General features: G+C 41.6%; 1 protein-coding gene across 8 annotated transcripts in view; it reads right to left on the bottom strand.

Annotated features, from left to right (window-relative positions):
* Window positions 1-19,273, bottom strand: part of BCAS3 (BCAS3 microtubule associated cell migration factor) — a 576,338-nt gene extending 557,065 nt beyond the window's left edge. For 5 of the 8 annotated variants that reach the window (XM_082603192.1, XM_082603193.1, XM_082603194.1 and 2 more), the window contains exons 1-4: window positions 19,132-19,273; window positions 17,346-17,433; window positions 12,358-12,412; window positions 6,542-6,617 (exon numbers count right to left, since the gene is read on the bottom strand). In XM_082603192.1, the coding sequence (XP_082459318.1) occupies window positions 6,542-6,617; window positions 12,358-12,412; window positions 17,346-17,416 (202 nt within the window). In that variant the 5' untranslated portion in view covers window positions 17,417-17,433; window positions 19,132-19,273. Of the gene's footprint in view, window positions 1-6,541; window positions 6,618-12,357; window positions 12,413-17,345; window positions 17,434-19,115 lie in introns of all 8 variants that reach the window. The other 3 variants (XM_082603190.1, XM_082603191.1, XM_082603197.1) reach the window with 3 other exon arrangements.
* Window positions 19,274-20,787: the final 1,514 nt, after the last annotated feature.

Here is a 20,787-nt window from a genome sequence, read left to right as displayed (position 1 = left end):
AAGCCCTATGTTGATGTTATTACTGTTGTTATAAAATCATGCTGCAGTAAAAAAAAATAAAAATAAATAAAAATCAAACTCTCACTCGATACCTAGGAAATACTAATATCAGGAACAAAACCACCTGTAAATGATAAATGAAAATAAAATATTTTACCAAAGTTAACTAAATATAAATATGACATACAGTCATCTGGAATTTCTAATACATGCAAATTTAGCAATGGAAGAAAAATTATATTCCTTTACATACAGGAATTAAATCCTGCTATATCTGAACACACTGGGCATATAGTTCACTATAGAAGAATTGTGCGGTTTTTGTTTTTTTTATTTATTTTTGGCTGCGTTGGGTCTTCCTTGCTGCACGTGGGCTTTCTCTAGTTGCGGTGAGTGGGCCTATTCTTCACTGAGGTGCGCAGGCTTCTCACTGCAGTGGCTTCTCTAGGCACACGGGCTCAGTAATTGTGGCTTGCAGGCTCTAGAGCGCAGGCTCAGTAGTTGTGGCGCACGGGATTAGTTGCCCCGCGGCATGTGGGATCTTCCCAGACCAGGGATCGAACCCGTGTCCCCTGCATTGGCAGGAGGCTTCTCAACCACTGAGCCACCAGGGAAGTCCAGATTATGTTTCCTATATTTAAGAATAGCAAGGAGGCAATTTGGTGGCACTCTGTTAGGTTCTGTAGTCTACTCTTTGTGTGTAGTGGGGGTGGTACTTGGTACTTGTACTCTACTGAGAGAGTTTGATCTTTAAAACCTTACTTGTGGGCTTCCCTGGTGGCGCAGTGGTTGGGAGTCCACCTGCCGATGCAGGGGACACGGGTTCGTGCCCCGGTCTGGGAGGATCCCACATGCCGCGGAGCGGCTGGGCCCGTGAGCCATGGCCGCTGAGCCTGCGCGTCCAGAGCCTGTGCTCCGCAACGGGAGAGGCCACCGCAGTGAGAGGCCCACGTACCACAAAACAAACAAACAAAAAAAAACCTTACTTGTGCTGGTAATTATAAGTACTATTAAAAAAATACTAGTTTTGTGATTTCAGCTTCCTGTTTGCTTTCCTTTAAATGTCTTTCAAATACTTCAGAACTTCTTATTGAAAAACAATTTTAAAAATTTCAAATAAATCAATACCAGGGAATTTTAGATGTAAATGACAAAGGTAAAGTTAGTAAAATACTAGAGGAACACCGTAGAAACGTATTTTCATGATCACGGTACAGGGAACAACTTTACAACTGAACACAAAAAAACTCTTAGCATAAAAGATCGGCAAATTCTACTACATTAAATTTATTACATTAAAATGAAGAACTTCTGTTACTCATGAGCCACCCTTACCAGAAGAGTGAAAAGCCAAGCCACAGCATGGGAGAAGAGACAACTATAACCCCACAAGGATTCATCTAATACATATAACAATTAAACATCAATATGAAAAAGATAAGTCATTAGAAAAATAGGAAGGAGACATGGAAAAACACTTCAAAAATAGGATAGTCAAATCATAAGTGAACATGAAAAGTGGCTCAATCTCATCTGTAATCAAGGAAGTGCTCATTAAAACCACAATGACAAAACCAAGTAGTGGCAGGATATGGAGTGAAGAGGCTGCTTATTTATTGCTAGTAACTGTAAATCAGTACAATCACTCTGGAAAACAGTTTGACAATATATACTCAAGTTGAAGATACCATGCCCTTGACCAAGTAGTTCCACTCTAGGCATATACTCATTAGAAGCCTCAGCACATATACACCAAGAGATAAGAATACTCACAGCAGCATTACTATAAAGACCCAAAAGCTAGAATCTATCCAAATGTCCATCAAGAGGAGAAGGGACAAGCACAGTGGTACACGGATACAATGGAAGACTATTTAGCACAGAAAAAAATGACCCACTACCATATACTATAACATTGATGAACCTCACAGACATAATATGCAAAAAGCATAATATGCCAGACACAAAAGCCTATATACCAAACAATTCTATTTATATGAAATTCAAAATCACTAGGCAATTAGGTAGCAACATTCTATTTCTTACCCTAGGTGATGGCTACACAGGTGTTGGATTTGTAAAAATTCATTCATTGATCCATATTTTTGTGTTATTTACCATGATATATTTGCACAATAAATAAGGTTTTTAAAAAATCATAAAGCAGTAATATCCCTCCCCCTTTATTTGACTTCATTTCCTCTCCTTCTAGAAGCTAAATTCCTCGTCTATTTATAACTGTCATCTGTTTTTCATCTCTCATTCACCCCAAATCCATTTCGGAATGTGTTTCTGCCCCTAACGCTCCCCCCAAGTGACTTTTGCTATGGTTACCAATAACCTCCAAGTTGTTGAATACAATATATGTTTTTCAAGCACATCTTGTTAAGATTATTCAGCAGCTATAACCGATGCTCACCATTTTCTCTGCTGGCTCATCCTTTTCTAACTACTCTTTAAATACTGGAGTTACTCAAAGCAAATTCCTAAACTCTGTTTTCTTCTCACAGTATACGCTCCCCAAGTGATCTCATTCCAACCACTGCTTCAGTCAGTATCTGCTAGTGACTTCCTCAATGTGGGTTTTTGCATGTCTCAGTAGAAGATCAAATTCTACTCAAAGATCAGGATTTCTTCCCCAAACCTGATCTTCCAGAGCTCCCTATTTTGGTGAATAGCATGTTTATCTATGTAGATAGCAAGATCAGGAACCGCCTTCTTCCTTCCCTCTAGCAATAAATCTATGACCAAGCTCCTAAACAGCTCTCTTCTTACATCACCACCACCCCTGTCTACAACATCTACTGCAAAAGCCTGAGTGGCTTCCTGCCTCCACGACTGCCTACCAAACTCCATATTTCAGTCAGAGTGCTCTTTTTAAAATACAAATAATGGGGAATTCCCTGGTGGTCCAGTGGTTAGGACTCGGCGCTCTCACTGCCAAGGGCCGGGGGTCCGATCCCTGGTCGGGGAACTAAAATCCCAAAACAAACAAACAGAAAAACAAAAAAAGGGACTTCCCTGGTGGCGCAGTGGTTAAGAATCCGCCTGCCAATGCAGGGGACATGGGTTCAAGCCCTGATCTGGGAAGATCCCACATGCCGTGGAGCAACTAAGCCCTTGCATCACAACTACTGAGCCTGAGCTCTACAGCCCGTGGGCCACAACTACTGAGCCCACATGCCACAACTGCTGAAGCCTGTGTGCCTAGAGCCCGCGCTCCACAACAAGAGAAGCCAGCCCAATGAGAAGCCAGTGCACCGCAACAAAGAGTAGCCCCCGCTCATGGGAACTAGAGAAAGCCTGTGCACAGCAACGAAGACCCAACGCAGCCAAAAATTAATTAATTAATTATAAATAAATAAATAAATACATACATAAATAACCTGTTTTGGCTACTTCTTATACCTTTTTCAGTACAGTGCCTTAAGAAAAACAATCTTAGGTATAAATCAGGCTGCCTGAAAGCAAAAACAGAACAATGACCAGAACAGTGACCATTAAGGGCCTTAATCTCACTTTCTAATAAACTCCAAAAGTAGTAGTCTCTTCCTAACACCAAACCAAAGTTAATACGTTGATTAGGAATGCAGATCCCTAGAAGGATCCAGGACTGCAGAATCTCAATAAGCCAGGTTCCTTAGAAGTACCTCCTGTAAAAGTTGTTACCTACTCCACCCCCAAGCACAACAAGCCCATAATCAAATGGGCTGCAGCCTGGAGGTAAGGGGCCAACTGGCACCACTTTATAATTTCAAGCAGAAAAGCAGAGCTCTCAGGCCTGCTGGAATAAACAGAAAGCAATCACCAGAGCAGAGTTCAATTCGAACACTGCAAGTTTTAAATTAATAGCAATAGAGTTTCATTAATACGATAAAATAACTTAAATCTATAGACAGGTAGAAGACTTCTAAATTGTTTTGCCAGAAAAACTCCCAGTCTAGCAAAGAGAAACCTAAATACCTAATACAATCTCTGGGTACCCATAACTGCTCTACAAAGAAGCAGCCTGCTAAGCTAATATGGCTGCAATCAGAAGAATCCCCTCCACTGTCTCCCTTAAGATATCATGAAAGACAAAGGCAATGAACAAGGAATTATATCCCAGCTGCAGCAGGCACAACCCGGGAAGGGCAGACTGGCTGATCAAGAATCTCTAATGCAGTGGAAAAGTTAGTCCTTGTTAGCTTTCTTCAAGGAGATGCTGGACTCGCAGCCAATGAACCCTACTTTTTCTTTCCCACAGCCAAATTTTCTTTCAATTATAAATATCTCAGAAGGTCTGCCACACAAACACCTAAATAAAACATTCCTGAAGAAAGAACACAAATAAGAGACAAATTCAAGAAATATTCTAAGAGGGACTTCCCTGGAGGTCCAATGGTTAAGACTCGATGCTCCCAACACAGGGGGCACAGGTTCAATCCCTGGTCGGGGAACTAAGATCCCACATGCTGCACCGCATGACCAAAAAAAAAAAGAAATGTTATGAGAGATTGGGGAAGTTAAGGAGGATCAAATATCTTGGTAATATATACTACTGCCTTAAAACAAACACAACTATACACATACACGTGCACACATGGATACACACCCCCTAGGGCTAGAGATAATAAAAAGTATATCCTTGAAAAACCAGGGCAAAATTTCATACACTATCAATATAATATAGAAAGGAGAGACCAAAGGACACATGAGTGTGCTAAAGTACTTAACAAGAAGATGTATAAACTTAAAAGTTTAATAAGTCAACGGGGATATGGGATACTAAATTAAGGACAACCATTATAAGTTCAACAGAACACAAAGTACCAAATAAGCAGTTTCCATCTACATTTCCAGATGCAGATGCATTTTACTTCAATAAAGCAAATGCTTTATAGAGCATTATTACACCAGCAATTCTTATTTGTTGTTTAAAAATGAAACAAAACAAAAAAACCTTGCCTAAAGATTATTTTGATGACATTTTTTTAAAGATAACTTTGTGGGTTTTTTTTTTTTTTTGGCCACGCTGCATGGCTTATGGGATTTTAGTTCCCTAACCGGGGACTGAACCCAGGCCCTCAGCAGTGAGAGCACGGAGTCCTAACCACTGGACTGTCAGGAAATTCCCCAATTTTGTGATTTTTAAATTATTTTTAACATTTTGCATACACTGTACAAGTTTTTGCTATTATCTGGCTAATATTTTCAAGACCATGACCACATTTTCTTTGTTATTAAATCAAGAAAATCCTCTAATACATTCTGACATCCACAAAGCAAATATATTTCCAGGAGGGAAAAGAGTATGAATTCATGAGGAAATGGTGATAGAAAGCAAAAGATGACCGACACTTAAATAGTTATTAATAAAGAAGGAAAAGGAAGAAAGAAAAGAAGAATATACTAGTAAACAAGGAAATTCGACAGTCATAAAAAGAAAGGAAATTTTAAATAGAATAAGCTTTCAAAGAGAAATAGTGTAGGAAAAGTTTATATATCATAAATAATCACCTATACAAATGAATGTGTTATTCTCCACAGAGGGCACAAGTTGTCATTTGAACAAACCAGCTGACAGAGAATCCAAAATTCAAAAGAAACCTATTTGCAGAAGTGACACTTAGCCTCCCGCATCATAGCTTTTAAAGGAAAATATGGTATTTTAAAAGTCTCAGAGGAGGCTAAGACTCAAGAGTACGGTATCCATCAAGGTTCAAGTGAAAACAACTCAGTGTATTCATAATTGGGAATTTAATACAGACAACTCGTTACACAGATGACAGAATTGCTAAGAAGCCAAAAAAGGAACTGTGAGGCAACCTACTGGATTAGCAATGGCAGGCAGCCATTACCACCCCTACACTAGGGAGACAGGGAGGAGGGCAGGGCGCTAGAGTCACCTGGCAGAAACTGGAACCCCAGTGGAGTTGCCGAGGTGAAGTGAAAACCACGGAGGAAATGCAGCTGCTGACAGGGAGGGAGAGGGAATAATACTCTTCCCTTTCTCCCCCTCCCTTTCAATTACCCACCAGTGCCTCCCAAACTCAGCCAGAGGAAAACAGACATGGCAGCCTGGGAAATAGACAAGAAGCAGCCCCCTTGCAAGAGGGAGCAGGAAGGAGCAATGAAATGGAAGGTATCTGAGAACAAACAGGCCTTGAACTGGCATACATTCTGCTCAGAAAAATAATTTTAAAGTCTAAAAAGTTCAACACTAATGATTATTTTGCAGTTATAAATCCTATAAAAGTAACCAAACTGGAATTACAAAAACTTCTTTTCTAAGAAATTGTTATCTCACTTGGACTTGAAGTTTAAGGCTAGGCACTATGTGTTACAGTGACTCTAAGATTTGTACAATACAATATTAGTTCTAATCAAGTTTCTGTAGTTGAATATGTTACTTTTTAAATTAAAAATAAATTTATTTTGAAAACTTAAAAAGTCACTTAAAGAAAAAGTAATCTGACGAAAAGTAAGGGTTCTTTTTTGGAATCAGGTCAACCTCAAACAAACATTTAACTCATGTGCCCCCCAAAAGTTAAAACCATACCATTTAAATCTGCATTTTCAAATCTGACCCAGACTATTTTCTCCTTTTCTTCTGTTAGAGGTGTTCCACTGTAAGCCTGCATAGTAAACAGAAACACTTGAATGAAAATGTTTTACAGCTCAAATATTACTGATGTTCAAAACAAAAAGTAACTTAAATAAGGCCAACACTATCCCCCTCCAACCTCACCAATCCTGCATCTTGAGAACTAGAACATTTTGTAATATTTTTATTTTTAAAGAAAGTTACCCAGAAGTCTGATAAGCTTGGTCAGGAAAGGGTTTTTAGCCTAAGAATTACAGAAACCTAAAATACAATGATCATAGTCTACTAGGAAGCATCACTCTAATTCAAAGGTACTCAAAAAACTAATTTCCTATACTGGTCAACAAACAAAGCTGAAGAAATACACCAAACTACCACACATATCGATTTAGTTCCCAGGTGTTTATGATCAAGCAATTACACTCTACCTAGAATTGTCAAGAGCATTACTTTCTGCTAACCACCAGTTCCAGGTGGAGGGCATGGCCAGGGTTGGGGGTAGGAAAAAACGTATTACTTTTTCAGTCTCTTATCTGGCCTCTGGACCCAAACTATTAGCTTTCTTGCAAGCCTGCAAGGGTCACAAAGATAAGCATGAACTGCTGTGAAGTCACAGGAAAAGTATCAAAGGTACCCATCAATATTCAAAGGGAGTCATCTCTCCTCAAATCAAATGTTTTTATTTAAAATTGTCTAGATTTTCTAGATTGTATACACTTGCAAGCACTTAGAATGTCAACAAAAAGCTGCAACGTTTTCAGTTATAAACTGGTCTTCAGTTCACAGAACAATTATTTAATATAAGCTGGATCAAAAGCATTCAAAAACCACTATCCCATATATAATCTGTGTTATACACAACTTGCTTTAAATTTCCATGCAGTTTTACAGCCCTTTTCCTCTACCGCACAAGGTTAATGGCCACTGAAAATATTACTAAAAGACAGGGTTACTCTAATAGTAGGTTTACTATGCAAAAAGAAAAAAAAAGTTATCTTACACATCCTTATGATTTCAATTGTTTAAAAAAACAAGTTGTGTATAGGGCAGTTAATTCCTTTGGAGAAAAGGAAAATGTGCACTAGAACCAACTAATTCATCTACTTTATCTTCAACCATCTCATCCTCAACTTCTTCCTCTTCTCCCTTGGTCTTGCTCTCTTCATTCTTGAAAATTCTCCTTTTTTTTTTTCTTTTTGTGATACGCGGGTCTCTCACTGTTGTGGCCTCTCCCGTTGCGGAGCACAGGCTCCGGATGCACAGGCTCAGCAGCCATGGCTCACGGGCCCAGCCTCTCCGCAGCATGTGGGATCTTCCCGGACCGGGGCACAAACCCGTGTCCCCTGCATCGGCAGGCGGACTCTCAACCACTGCGCCACCAGGGAAGCCCGAAAATTCTCCTTTTTAATATAAACTTCTTATTTGGGAATAATTTTAGATTACTAAACAGTACAGAATTCTCATATACTCCTCAGCCAGTTTCCCCTACTGTACAATCTACCCTAACCAAATCTTACCCTACCATGGTGCATTTGCCAAAGCTATGAGACTAACGCCAGTGCATTACCACTAATTAAACCCCCAGACTTTATTTGGATTTCAGCAGTTTTTCCACTAATGTCCTTTCTCTGCTACAGGACCCAATCCAGGATACTACATTGCATTTAGGACCACCTCTTTTTTCCTATGTCAGGCTCTCCCTTAATCTGGTAAAGGTAAAACATATACAATATCTTCTTCCATTTAGCAGATTTATTATAAGGCTGCTAATCACCTGCATTACTCGACATTCTCCCAATTCCTCTGCAACATTTGCACAGTGCTCTCCTTTGATTTCTGGCCGATATGCAGCACGAAACAAGGTTAAAAGAGGCCTTTCAGTGAATTGAGATTCTTAAACTTTTTTCTTTCCCCTTCAGGGGGAAACAAGACCTTCATAATGAGGCCTGCATACTTTTGCTATGTCTTCAAGTTTTCCTCTCTCCTTAGCAGACACAGTGTTTACTAAGCATTTTTGAAAAAATTCTGTGAAGTTGACTGAAGAGGGTTGCTTCTTTTGTGCCTTCCTGCAGATTGGGATCAAGAAGGCGTATGACATCATGTCATTTTGCCTCTCAGCTTTCTATGATATCCTTTGCTCATATTTAGGTATTTTACTGTCAGTGAAGCACAGACTCACCCAGTGCCCATCCAGGTTTATTTGCTATCTTACTGGAGGTCAGTGCGCTGCCACACAAAAGTTTGTTATTACTCCCCCCAGCACTGATTTTTAGCCCTCCTTCTCCAACCAAGATCCAGCTGCTCTAGCTCTCTTATTTACAGTTGAAACTTTCACCCCATTACTGAGTACAGGATTCATTTCTCCTTTTATTTCTTATCTGGTTTCTAACGCATATACACGTTCATAAGCAGAAAGTTATTGTTCAGTTTTAAAAAACACAGCAACAATCACTATAGATATGTTGTGTTTTATTTTTTCACTGGAGAGAAAGTAACTTCCATTGTGTGCTATTTGTCAAAAGTATAATTTTTTTTTTTTTTTTTTGCAGTACGCGGGCCTCTCACTGTTGTGGCCTCTGCCGTTGCGGAGCACAGGCTCCGGACGCGCAGGCTCAGCGGCCATGGCTCACGGGCCCAGCCGCTCCGCAGCATGTGGGATCCTCCGGGACCGGGGCACGAACCCGTGTCCCCTGCATCGGCAGGCGGACTCTCAACCACTGCGCCACCAGGGAAGCCCAAAAGTATAATTTTTAATCACAGCAAATTATTCTATAGAGACCACATATCACAATTTGCTTGACTGCTACTGACATTTGGGCAGGCTACAATTTTTCACACTGAAAAATGTCAAAATTTCTCACTGAAATGAAAAGTTCTGAGCTTTAACTTTTTTCTTTGCTGACTTTTTTAAAAATAAATGTTCAGAAGTACAACTATTATATCAAACGGCACAGTCAGGGCTTCTACCAGCTGTCAATGATATCTGCGTCAATGACACAGTAGGAACTCACTCTATTTATGACAGCTGAAGAAGCTGATACCAGTCTAACAACACATTTTCTCCCTTTTAGGCATATCTGGAGACCCAGAGAATAATTTCTAAGCTCCATGAATTTGATAATTCCCAGAATAGGGCAGGAGTTGGAACATAACATCAGCAAAAATATATCATTTTCCAAATGTCTGACCACAAATTGCCAATGGGGGACTATGGATTAAATGTGGAAAAAAGGAGACCATGGGTCACCAAATCTGGCCATGACCTGTGTTCATAAGTAAAGTTTTATTTTGACATGGCCACACCCTTTCTTTTACATAAAAAGCAGTGCTGTGTAGTTACAACCAACAGTGTATGAGGGACTTCGCTAGTGGCGCCGTGGTTAAGAATCCACCTGCCAATGCAGGGGACACAGGTTCAAGCCCTGGTCCAGGAAGATCCCACATGTCGCGGAACAACTAAGCCCGTGAGCCACAACTACTGAGCCTGCGCTCCGGAGCCGAGCCACAACTACTGAGCCCGCGTGCCACAACTACTGAAGCCTGCGTGCCTAGAGCCCATGCACCATGACAAGAGAAGCCACTACAATAAGAAGCCTGCACACTGCAACGAAGAGTAGCCCCTGCTTGCTGCAAATAGAGAAAGCCCGCACACAGCAACAAAGACCCCACACAGCCAAAAATAAAAATTAAAAAGAAAAAAATAACATTGTATGAATTGCAAAGTTTCTCTGGCCCTTTACAGAAAGAGTCTGCCTGACTGCTACACTAGACCATGAAGCCTTAAGGACAGGCACTGAGTATCCCCCAACTTAACACAGAACCTGACCAGTAGTGCCTGAATTTTTGCTTTCTTTCCACAGTCGCTAGAATAATTCATTTAAGAAAAATGAATATTCTAATTCTTAGATCCGGGACTACAACTTTACTTCTGAAGTGACTTAACGCTGATCCCACTCTTCACAGTCAATTGCATAGATTATCCCCTTTCTAATGTATAATCCTCATAAAAACTAAGTTAACCTTCCACCTTCCGGCATTTTTACCCTATCAGTTTTAGCAGCCCCCTATTTTCAATCTATTGCTCAACCTAGTATTCTTGTTTCTCTGGCAAACTCTCCAACTACTCCCTCAAAGCCTCTGACCGCAGCCTCTCTCCTCCAGCCAACAAAAACTGCTTGCTACGCAGGGTTTCCACTAGCACAAAAGTAACAGGACTAATATATGTGCTCAGACTACTGTAGTGCAAAGTAGGACGCCTTTGTAAAACTCTGATAAAGGGGCACTCTACAGCAGGCAAATTACCAGTATTTCTAAATGCCCCTTCCTTGGAACTAGCCTCACGTCAGGGCTCAGGGCTTAAGAGAAAGGTGCAGTGTGTAGAAGACCAAGTTGGATTTCGGCCCCTGATTGTTCTCTAAGCCTGTACTGTACAGAGTACAAGATTCTCCACAGCCACAGCAATGCTGCTGCCTACCATATCCAGCTGGGCAGTTTCCTTTACCATCAGGTTCCCAACCTTGCCATTCATTTCAACTAACGCTACTTCCAATGTCCTTTGGAACTTGACTGTTTCACGCTTTCTTTGCTATGCATTCCCTTAGCAATTACATATTCAGTCTGTACTATCATGTGCAACACTTAGTGATATGCTCCTATTACCTCGGACTGCTTCAAGCCATTTGACTTCCCTTCTTAACCAAGTTCCTCAAGAAAAGAAAGCATTTATTTTTCCTTACATGCCCCACAGACCTTGTCATTGTGGCCTATTTTCATTAAAGTTGACCGAACATAATAAAGGAATACCAAACATGCCTTGATACTTTCCCTTATTTGATGAATACAATTTATTAATACAACTGAAATCTGGATTTTAGACTTTTCTAGGTAGGACCTTCTCATAAAGCTGGGACACTGGATCTATGAATGTTCTTTTTGAACAGTGCAATTACAGATACCACAGCAGTCAGAACACTGACATCATCAAAGGAGAAAACACAGAAACCTTTCCCTTCAGTAGTTCCACTAAACAGTGTTTCCCAAAGATACTCTTTCACAAGAATCACCTGAGATTCTTCCTAGAGACACAAGTTACTGGATGCCACCTTAATTCCCCTGAGTCAAACTCACTGGGAGATGGGCCTGGAAATTATTATTTTTAACAAGTGTGCCAAGCGACACCTATGTTAATTTAAGTCTGGGAGACGGTGTACTAGAGGTGATCCCAGGAGGGTTCCTCTCATTCTTTATTCTCACATTTACATAGAGGGAACAGTAAAGGGCTTACTCTCTTATAAGTTAGAGTAACAAGGCAAGCTATAATTGGCATAAAACTACTGCTCAATAGGAAAGTGATATAGATTTGACCTCAGTGTAGTATTTAGTTAATATAGTATCTAGTTAACCAAATGCAAAGCATATATTGCTTATTTCACTTCCAACAGGCAACATTTAACTAGGACAAGAGAAAGATTTTGGAAAGAGAACCCAAATAGACAGTTCCAAGCCCCATCTCTCAGCTAATATCACACCTTGATTCCTCTTAGTAAAGCAAGGGCTGAGGAATAATAATTATGCCACCGTCAGCACAAAACTAAGGCACATCTAATAATAACAGCAAGTATGGTTCTACCCTACCAATGCTCGGGATGCTAAAACATCAAAAGTCTGTCTAAAGTTGACGATAATGGTGTCAAGTTTAGGGAACAAAATATTTCAGAGCTTCCCTGGCCAAGAGTAAAGCCTACTATTTCTGAAACCAGACAGACACTTACCTGGGGCACAACATCCTGCAGAAAAGTCACGACACTTTCCATGTAGGACTGCTCCCTGAAAAAGGGAGAAATGGATAAAATTTATCATGACAGCTTAATATGAAACATGGAAAAGCTCTTTCTACAAGCCCTAATAAAGTTATTCATAATACTAAAAAAAAAGAAAAAACAACTCTCATCGTCTGATAATTCTAACCTGCTTTCTTAATTTCTTTGTATATGTTATTAAATGCAAATGAGATTTAAAATTTTTTAAACATTATCTTTTCTTTTCTGTTTTTGTTTTTTTTTTTTGGCTGCGCCATGGGGCTTGTGGGATCTTAGTTCCCCAAACAGGGACTGAACCCCCGCCCCCTGCAGTGGAAGCGTGGAGTCCTAACCACTGGACCGCCAAGGAATTCCCAAACATTATCTCTTCTTAAAAGTCATGCTCCATTTTTTTTTTTTAAGGACTTCCCTGGTGGCGCAGTGGTTAAGAATCCGCCTGCCAATGCAGGGTACACGGGTTTGAGCCCTGGTCTGGGAAGATCCCACATGCCGTGGAGCAACTAAGCCCTTGCGCCACAACTACCGAGCCTGCGCTCTACAGCCCACAAGCCACAACTACTGAAGCCCGCGTGCCTAGAGCCCATGCTCCGCAACCAGAGAAGCCACTGCAATGAGAAGCACATGCATTGCAACGAAGAGTATTCCCCACTTGCTGCAACTAGAGAAAAGCCCGCGCATAGCAATGAAGACCCAACGCAGCCAAAAATAAATTTAAATTTTTTTTAATTTATTTATTTACTTTTTTTTTGCGGTACGCGGGCCTCTCACTGTTGTGGCCTCTCCCGCTGAGGAGCACAGGCTCCGGAAGCGCAGGCTCAGCGGCCATGGCTCACAGGCCTAGCCGCTCCACGGCATGTGGGATCTTCCCGGACCAGGGCACAAACCCCTGTCCCCTGCATCGGCAGGCGGACTCTCAACCACTGCGCCACCAGGGAAGCCCTAAATTTAAATTTTTAAAAGTAAAATAGGGCTTCCCTGGTGGCGCAGTGGTTGAGAGTCCGCCTGCCGATGCAGGGGACACAGGTTCGGGCTCCAGTCCGGGAAGATCCCACATGCCACGGAATGGCTGGGCCTGTGGGCCATGGCCGCTGAGCCTGCGCGTCCGGAGCCTGTGCTCCGCAACGGGAGATGCCACAACAGTGAGAGGCCCACGTACCGCAAAAAAAAAAAAAGAAAAAAAAAAGTAAAAGAAAAATAAATAAAAATAAAAAAAGTCATGCTCCATTTTATTTAAATTGAAGTACAGTTGATTTCCATTATTGTGTTAGTTTCAGGTGTACAGCAAAGTAATTCAGTTATACATTTTTTTCGATTCTTTCCCATTATAGGTTATAACCAGATATTAAATATAGTTCCCTGTGCTATACAGTAAATCCATGTTGTTTATGTATTTTATATATAGTAGTGTGTATCTGTTAATACCATACTCCTAATTTATTCCTCCCTCTCTCTCTCCCCTTTGGTAACCATAAGTTTGTTTTCCATGCCTGTGACTCTGTTTCTGTTTTGAAATATAAAAGTTCATTTGTATTATTCTTTAGATTCCACATATTAGTGATATCATATAACACTTGTCTTTCTCTGCCTGGCTTACTTCACTCAGTATGATAATCTCTAGGTCCATCCATGTTGCTGCAAATAGCAATATTTGATTCTTTTTTATGGCCGCACGCTCTCTTACTTTGATACAGATAGAACTTTTAACTCATATTTGAAGGAGTGCTGACAGAAGACTTGGCTAAAGCAGGACCGTCCTCTTGAGTCAGGGCAGAAGAATGCCCTAGTTAGAGCAAGAAAAACTGTTGCTGATGACTCAGTATTTAGTGACCTTCTCTTTAAACTGGTTAAGAACCTAGTCCCTTACCTCTATCTAGCAAAATGAATCTATATTTTGCTGCAGATGCAGGCATTAGAAGGAGTTATTAAACAGTCCTCACAGAACTTTTGGTGTGGATAAGGTAGGGGAAAATATCAAAATGCATAAAAGTGAAGAACTATTAAGGACACAAAGATATTTTAAATGGGAAATATATGGAGATCAGCAAATGGAGGAAAAAAGTTTTTCTTCAAAATATATACCAAATCAAATTCATTTCAGAGAAATGTGAAAAACTACATTTGAAGAAAATAATGTGAGTTACCCTAAATCCTATTTTTTAAAGAGGCAGTATGCCTTAGATACCTACAAAAACTGAGTAGGCCTTAAAAACAAATTTGATTAGGCCTACCTCTCCAACCTCACTTTTCTCCCACTCTCGTAACTTACTCTGCTTCCGTCACATGCAACTTCAATTCTTAGACTACACCAAGCTCTTCTTTGAATCAAGACCTTTACACCAGCTTTTTTTCTGCATGGATCCCTTCGCAAATTCTTCCCTGCCTTTTAGATCTCCAGCCTAAGTGTTACCTCCTCAGAGAGGCCTTCCCTGACAGCCGTAAATCATACTCCCCAATGCTGTTCTCTATCATAGCACACCGGGCACTGATCAGAGCCTGTAATTACTTATTTACTGTGTCCTCCACTAGAATGCAAACTCTGTTACAGAAAGGAATCCATCTCTCATATCTACCTTATATCTCCAGAATCTATAAGCCAGTACTTAGGCAAAGAGTAGATGCTCAACATTACTTGTTAAAAGAATACTGAATAAATTAAAGAACTTCAAAAAACACTAAAATGATGTATTGCGTAACAAAAAGAAATATATGTAGAATACCATATGGTGAGGCAGCATAGACTAGTGCATAAGCACACAGACTCTGGAGACAAACTGCCTGGGTTTGATCCAGGTTTCCCTTCTTGGATGTTACCAAGGAAAATTTTTCTCTCTCTGCTTTGGTTTCCTCATCTGTAAAATGAAGATTACAACAGTACCTAACTCATAGCTAATAATATGCTTAGCCTGTTACCATGGTCCACAGTTAGCAAAGAAATATATAGCCCTGGGAAATGCAGGAGGGAAAAAAAGCAAGTATAACGGTGAAATATCATACTATACATATGTTTTTTGTTAGTCTGAGAAGGCAATTTTATGTAACATGCTAAACTGCTCAAGGGAAATAATCCAAAATGCTACAATTCCCTTATTAACACTTTGAAAGACAGAAAACAAACTTTATCTCCTTAGCCAGGTATTCAAGGGTCTTAATGGTCCACCCCAACCTCCTTTAAATAGGTCAACTTCCCTAGATTTCACTTATGAAAATAGCTTGCCTTTCCCACCTCTGCTTACTCCATTGCCTTTGCCGAAAATGTGCCCTTGATTCTAATTGCCCACATTGTATTCAGCCGTTAAAGCACTATAAATGTTAGCTTTTTCAAAATTTAATTTATTTATTTATTTATTTATTTTTGGCTTCATCGGGTTTTGTTGCTGTGTGCAGGCTTCTCTAGTTGTGGTGAGTGGGGGCTATTCTTCGTTGTGGTGCGTGGGCTTCTCGTTGCGGTGGCTTCTCTTGTTGCGGAGCACGGGCTCTAGGCGCGCAGGCTTCAATATATGTGGCTCACAGGCTCTGGAGCGCAGGCTCAGTAGCTGTGGCGAACGGGCTTAGTTGCTCCGCGGCATACGGGACCTTCCCGGACCAGGGCTCAAACCCATGTCCCCTGCATTGGCAGGCTGATTCTTAACCACTGCGACACCAGGGAAGTCAAAATGTTAGCTTCTTAATGAAACCTTTTCAGATCTAAAATACTCCCACTAAAATATTCCCTCCAATCAAAATTTTAAAAAAATAATAGGGACTTCCCTGGTGGCGCAGTGGTTAAGAATCCGCCTGCCAATGCAGGGGACATGGGTTCGAGTCCTGGTCCAGAAAGATCCCACATGCTGTGGAGCAACTACGCCCGTGAACAACAATTACTGAGCCCGCGTGCCGTAACTACTGAAGCCCGCGCACCTAGAGCCCATGCTCCGCAACAGAGAAGCCACCGCATGAGAAGCACGCGTACCACATGAAGAGTAGCCCCTGCTCACCACAACTAGAGAAAGCCTGCGCACAGCAAAGAAGACCCAACGCAGCCATAAATAAATAAATAAATAAATAATTTTTTAAAATAAATAAATAATTTTAAAAAACAAAATATTCCCTCTAAATTCCCATGCTGTTTTGCTGGCATCATTTTTATTCATTAGAGTGCTTGCAAGTATACACATCTTAAAACTACATTAGGGACTTCTCTGGTGGTTCAGTGGTTAAGAATCTGCCTTCCCATGCAGGAGACGCCAGTTCGATCCCTGGTCAGGGAACCAAGATCCCACATGCCGTGGGGCAACTAAGCCCGTGTGCACTCTACAGCCCGCACGCCACAACTAGAGAGAAGCCCCCACACCACAACAAAAGATCCCATGTGCCACAACTAAGACCCAGTGCAGCCAAAGAAATAAAGAATAAAAAAACTACATTAGATTATAAGCTACTGCAAAGTATAGCCATGCTTTGTCAAAAAAATGCTTAAAATATAGAAATGTACTCTTTATGACATTCACTTTGAAACTTTCTGACTGAGACCTAGAGTGATACATCACAATCTAGTAAACATATACATACATATGAATGCATATTATCTATGTGCATGTCAGAACACAATACTAACTCCCAACTATATTTTCTACTATATTCTATTTCATTTTTTGAATAATGGTCCTGATCCACTAAACTGATTTAATGACCCACTAATTGTTAAACCTAGGGTTTGAAAAGGCAGTACTCAAGGATAAAATACAGTGCTTTTCAAGTACTCTATAAATGTGCTAAATATCAAACTGACCCTCCAATTACTGTTTTTATTTGGCCTTGGCAACGATGCTTATCATCCTGTAAAGCCAAAATTAAACAGATTTTACAAAAGTTAAGTACTGCTTAGAATGGAAACCTAAATGTTAGTTACTATTCTGAGTAATCTTTCCTTTACCTATCAGGCTTATCTGAAATTTGCTTACGTGACAGCCTGAGGGCGAACCACGACTCCACCAGTACAACGACTGGGTCTTCTGGGGGAATCTGTAGCCATTGCTTCATTCACAAAACCTGTTTCCAGAACGAAAGACAGAAAATAATGGATCATTATTGTTGGGGGTTGGGAGAAAGATACATGGTTGCTCACTAGAGATCCCTTGTCACAAATACATAAATGTTAGGTCCTAAAATGTAGGAAAATTTCCCAGCAATTCCTATTACACCTAAAAGAGGGGAGTGCAGAAGAGGAAGAAGTAGATAAAAGATTTTTCAAACTACTGTGAGGTTTTCTCATTTGGACCAAGCCTCAGAACCACAAAACTAGTTAAGACCCTTGCAGGACCCTTTTATCTACTGCTTTTTTATTGTTTTTGTTTGTTTGATTTTTGGCTGTGTTGGGTCTTCGTTGCTGCACTTGGGCTTTCTCTAGTTGCAGCGAGAGGGGGCTACTCTTCACTACAGTGCGCAGGCCTCTCATTGCGGTGGCTTCTCCGTGTCGCAGAGCACGGGCTCTAGGTGCACGGGCTTCAGTAGTTGTGGCACGCGGACTCAGCAGTTGTGGCTTGCGGGATCTAGAACACAGGCTCAGTAGTTGTGCAGCACGGGCTTAGTTGCTCCGCGGCATGTGGGATCTTCCCGGACCAGGGCTCGAACCTCTGTCCCCTGCATTGGCAGGTGGATTCTTAACCACTGCACTACCAGGGAAGTCCCTGATCTACTATTAACATAAACTAGGAAGGGATGGAAAGTCTAGCACAGGATCACTTTATAAAAACAAATATGCCAACTTTGTGAGCCAAAATTAAAGAATTTACTGAAATCTTATATTGAGATAATAAAAATATACATGGTATAATATTTTAAGACCAAATGGAACAGTGAGGTACTACCTTCCAACTAAGACTGTTGGGAAAATAGGAGTAAAATGGCCTACGTACCCTGATGGATGTTAACTAGTCTTACTGTGGTGATATTTTGCAGTATATACAAATATCGAATCATTATGTTGTATACCTGAAACTCATGTAATTTATATGTCAAATATATATATTTTTTAAAGACTGCAGTCACAATTTAACAAGACTATCAAAATCATATTTGTAACCTAATTTATAATCATATTTGTAACCTCTGCTATTGTAACCTAATCACCAGAGTCTAAATAAGTAATAAAAACGTATATGACATTAGAAGCCCTTCCAGTCTCATCACTGAATTCTGATCCTTGAATGTCTAATAAGCTTCTGAATCACTGGGGAGGTTTTAAAAGCATGGATTGTATGTGGTTAAGGTTAAAAGAGACAGCAATATTAAAGATCTCTGACACGGCTCAGGAAAGCCCACTGCCTGGAACTAATCTTGAAAGCCCCTAAAACCATCTCTTCTAAGCAGGGAGCATTCTATCACCTTATTTGAAAACTCGCAAACTGATGCGTCCCATCTGCTACAACCAAAACACCCTGTGCCCCAACTAGCCCAGGTACCCCTTCCTCAGTGGGTATCTTCACCTCCAGCCCCTGAGCCCTCTCATTTCCATTCCACCCTTTATTTCTCGAAACAGAGGCTCCCAAGAACTGTCTTTAAGGGCCCTGTCTCCTGAGGACGACCCTCGCCAGCCCCTCAGGCCCCACTCTCCTGAAAGACATCAGCACGGCGTTACCCATTTCACCTCCAACGCTGAGGCACCGCTGTCCCCGGCCGCCCTCTGGCCACTTGCCCTCCTTCCCCTCCTCCTCCAATCTCCACAGCTCTACCTCGTCGAATTCCTACCAGCCAAGCCCTCTCCCCTCACGCTGCTCGTCCCACGTCCTCGCCAAGCCTCCTCAAAGCCGCAGCACCGCCAGCCCTCTCACCGGCCGCCCCGCCGGTAAACGCTGCTCTCCGGCTCCAGACTCACTGTTTGGAGTCTCCCCTCGTGATTGACGGTTACCACTTCCTACCACGCCTCAGCGGAACTACCTTTGTAGCCAATCCCAGAAGCAAGCTGGCCGCTGCTGGGCACCGCCCTTAGAGGTCAGCTTCGCCAACCAGCAAGTAGCAAAGAGGCGGACCCGCCTCCTGAAGTGATCCAATCCGCTGGGGCTCGAGGGAAAACACAACAGTACGTGAGTTCGGGTGAAGCCGAGGTGTCAGGTTCGGTTGCGAAAGCAGGCAGGTAGGGAGGAATTACAAACATGTCTGTTTTCCTTTGCACACAGCACCTTCGTGGCCTTGTCAAAAACCATCATGCCGCAGAAGCCTGTGCACGTCACTTGGGTGTCTCAGGCTGGGAGTCGTACCACACGGGGACCGGTCTGTTTACATCGAATTCTCGCGACAGCTGGTTCGAAGCTCAAAGCACGTGGACATGGCAGCTGCCAATCACTTTTAGCTGGCCAGTCAGCCATCCCGAACGCGCCTTCTGCCCCGCCCTTTTCAATGTGTTTACCTTCCGGGAGCCTAGGCTGGCTAGCGCTGGTGGGCTGCCCTGGAGCCAGGGTGGTGCTCTGAATGAGGGGTACGGCTTGTATTGTTGTCAATTTGACCTAGGTTTGTGGACCACACCTGACTCCTTCCTACCTGTTTACACTTCCCGTAAGGAACATATTGAGATCGCCCTGGTGTCATTCCGTCGGTTACATTTCTTATATAATAATATTTATTGTTCTATTGAAGGAACGCTCAACATAGACTTAAGCACTTCATACGTACTATAAAATTTAATACTCTTGACAATCCCATGAAAATATGGCTTATTAATAGGCATGGGATTTGTGACAAAGTGGCTGATACAGCAGTAAAAACTTTTAAAAGGTTTTAGCACTGTGAAGGAGGGGAAAGTTTAGTAGAGAAACTACCTCAGCAGAAATATGCAGTTAGGGCTTCCCTGGTGGTGCAGTGGTTAAGGGCCCGCCTGCCGATGCAGGGGACACGGGTTCGTGCCCCGGTCCAGGAAGATCCCACATGCCGCGGAGCGGTTGGGCCCGTGAGCCATGGCCGCTGAGCCTGCGCGTCCGGAGCCTGTGCTCCGCAACGGGAGAGGCCACAACAGTGAGAGGCCCGCGTACCGCAAAAAAAAAAAAAAGAAAAAGAAAAGAGGAATATGCAGTTAATCAGGTGCTGGACAGATAGATGATGATATAGATATAGATATAGATATAGTCAAGAAACCACCCATTTGCTTGTGATGCTCAGTGCCAATAAAAAGGACACCCAAAGTGATATTTATCAGGCTAATGTTTGGACATTCATGTTCTTCCACTACACAAATTCCCAGCACTGTCGTCCTTTTAAGATTTGCTTCCTACATTAAACCCAGTAATGAAAGAATCTTTCCAGTATTTTGAATTCCCTTTGTTCTTATTGCTATCACTGGCTTACTTCCTTGTTGTCTTTGAAATATTTTTTTGGTTATTTTCCTAATACATGTCTCGTTTTCTCCCACTA

The sequence above is a fragment of the Mesoplodon mirus genome (genome assembly GCF_964341445.2).
Source record: "Mesoplodon mirus genome assembly, chromosome: 18".
In the NCBI taxonomy this organism is placed as follows: domain Eukaryota; kingdom Metazoa; phylum Chordata; class Mammalia; order Artiodactyla; family Ziphiidae; genus Mesoplodon; species Mesoplodon mirus.
This window is presented reverse-complemented; position numbering and strand designations above follow the sequence as displayed.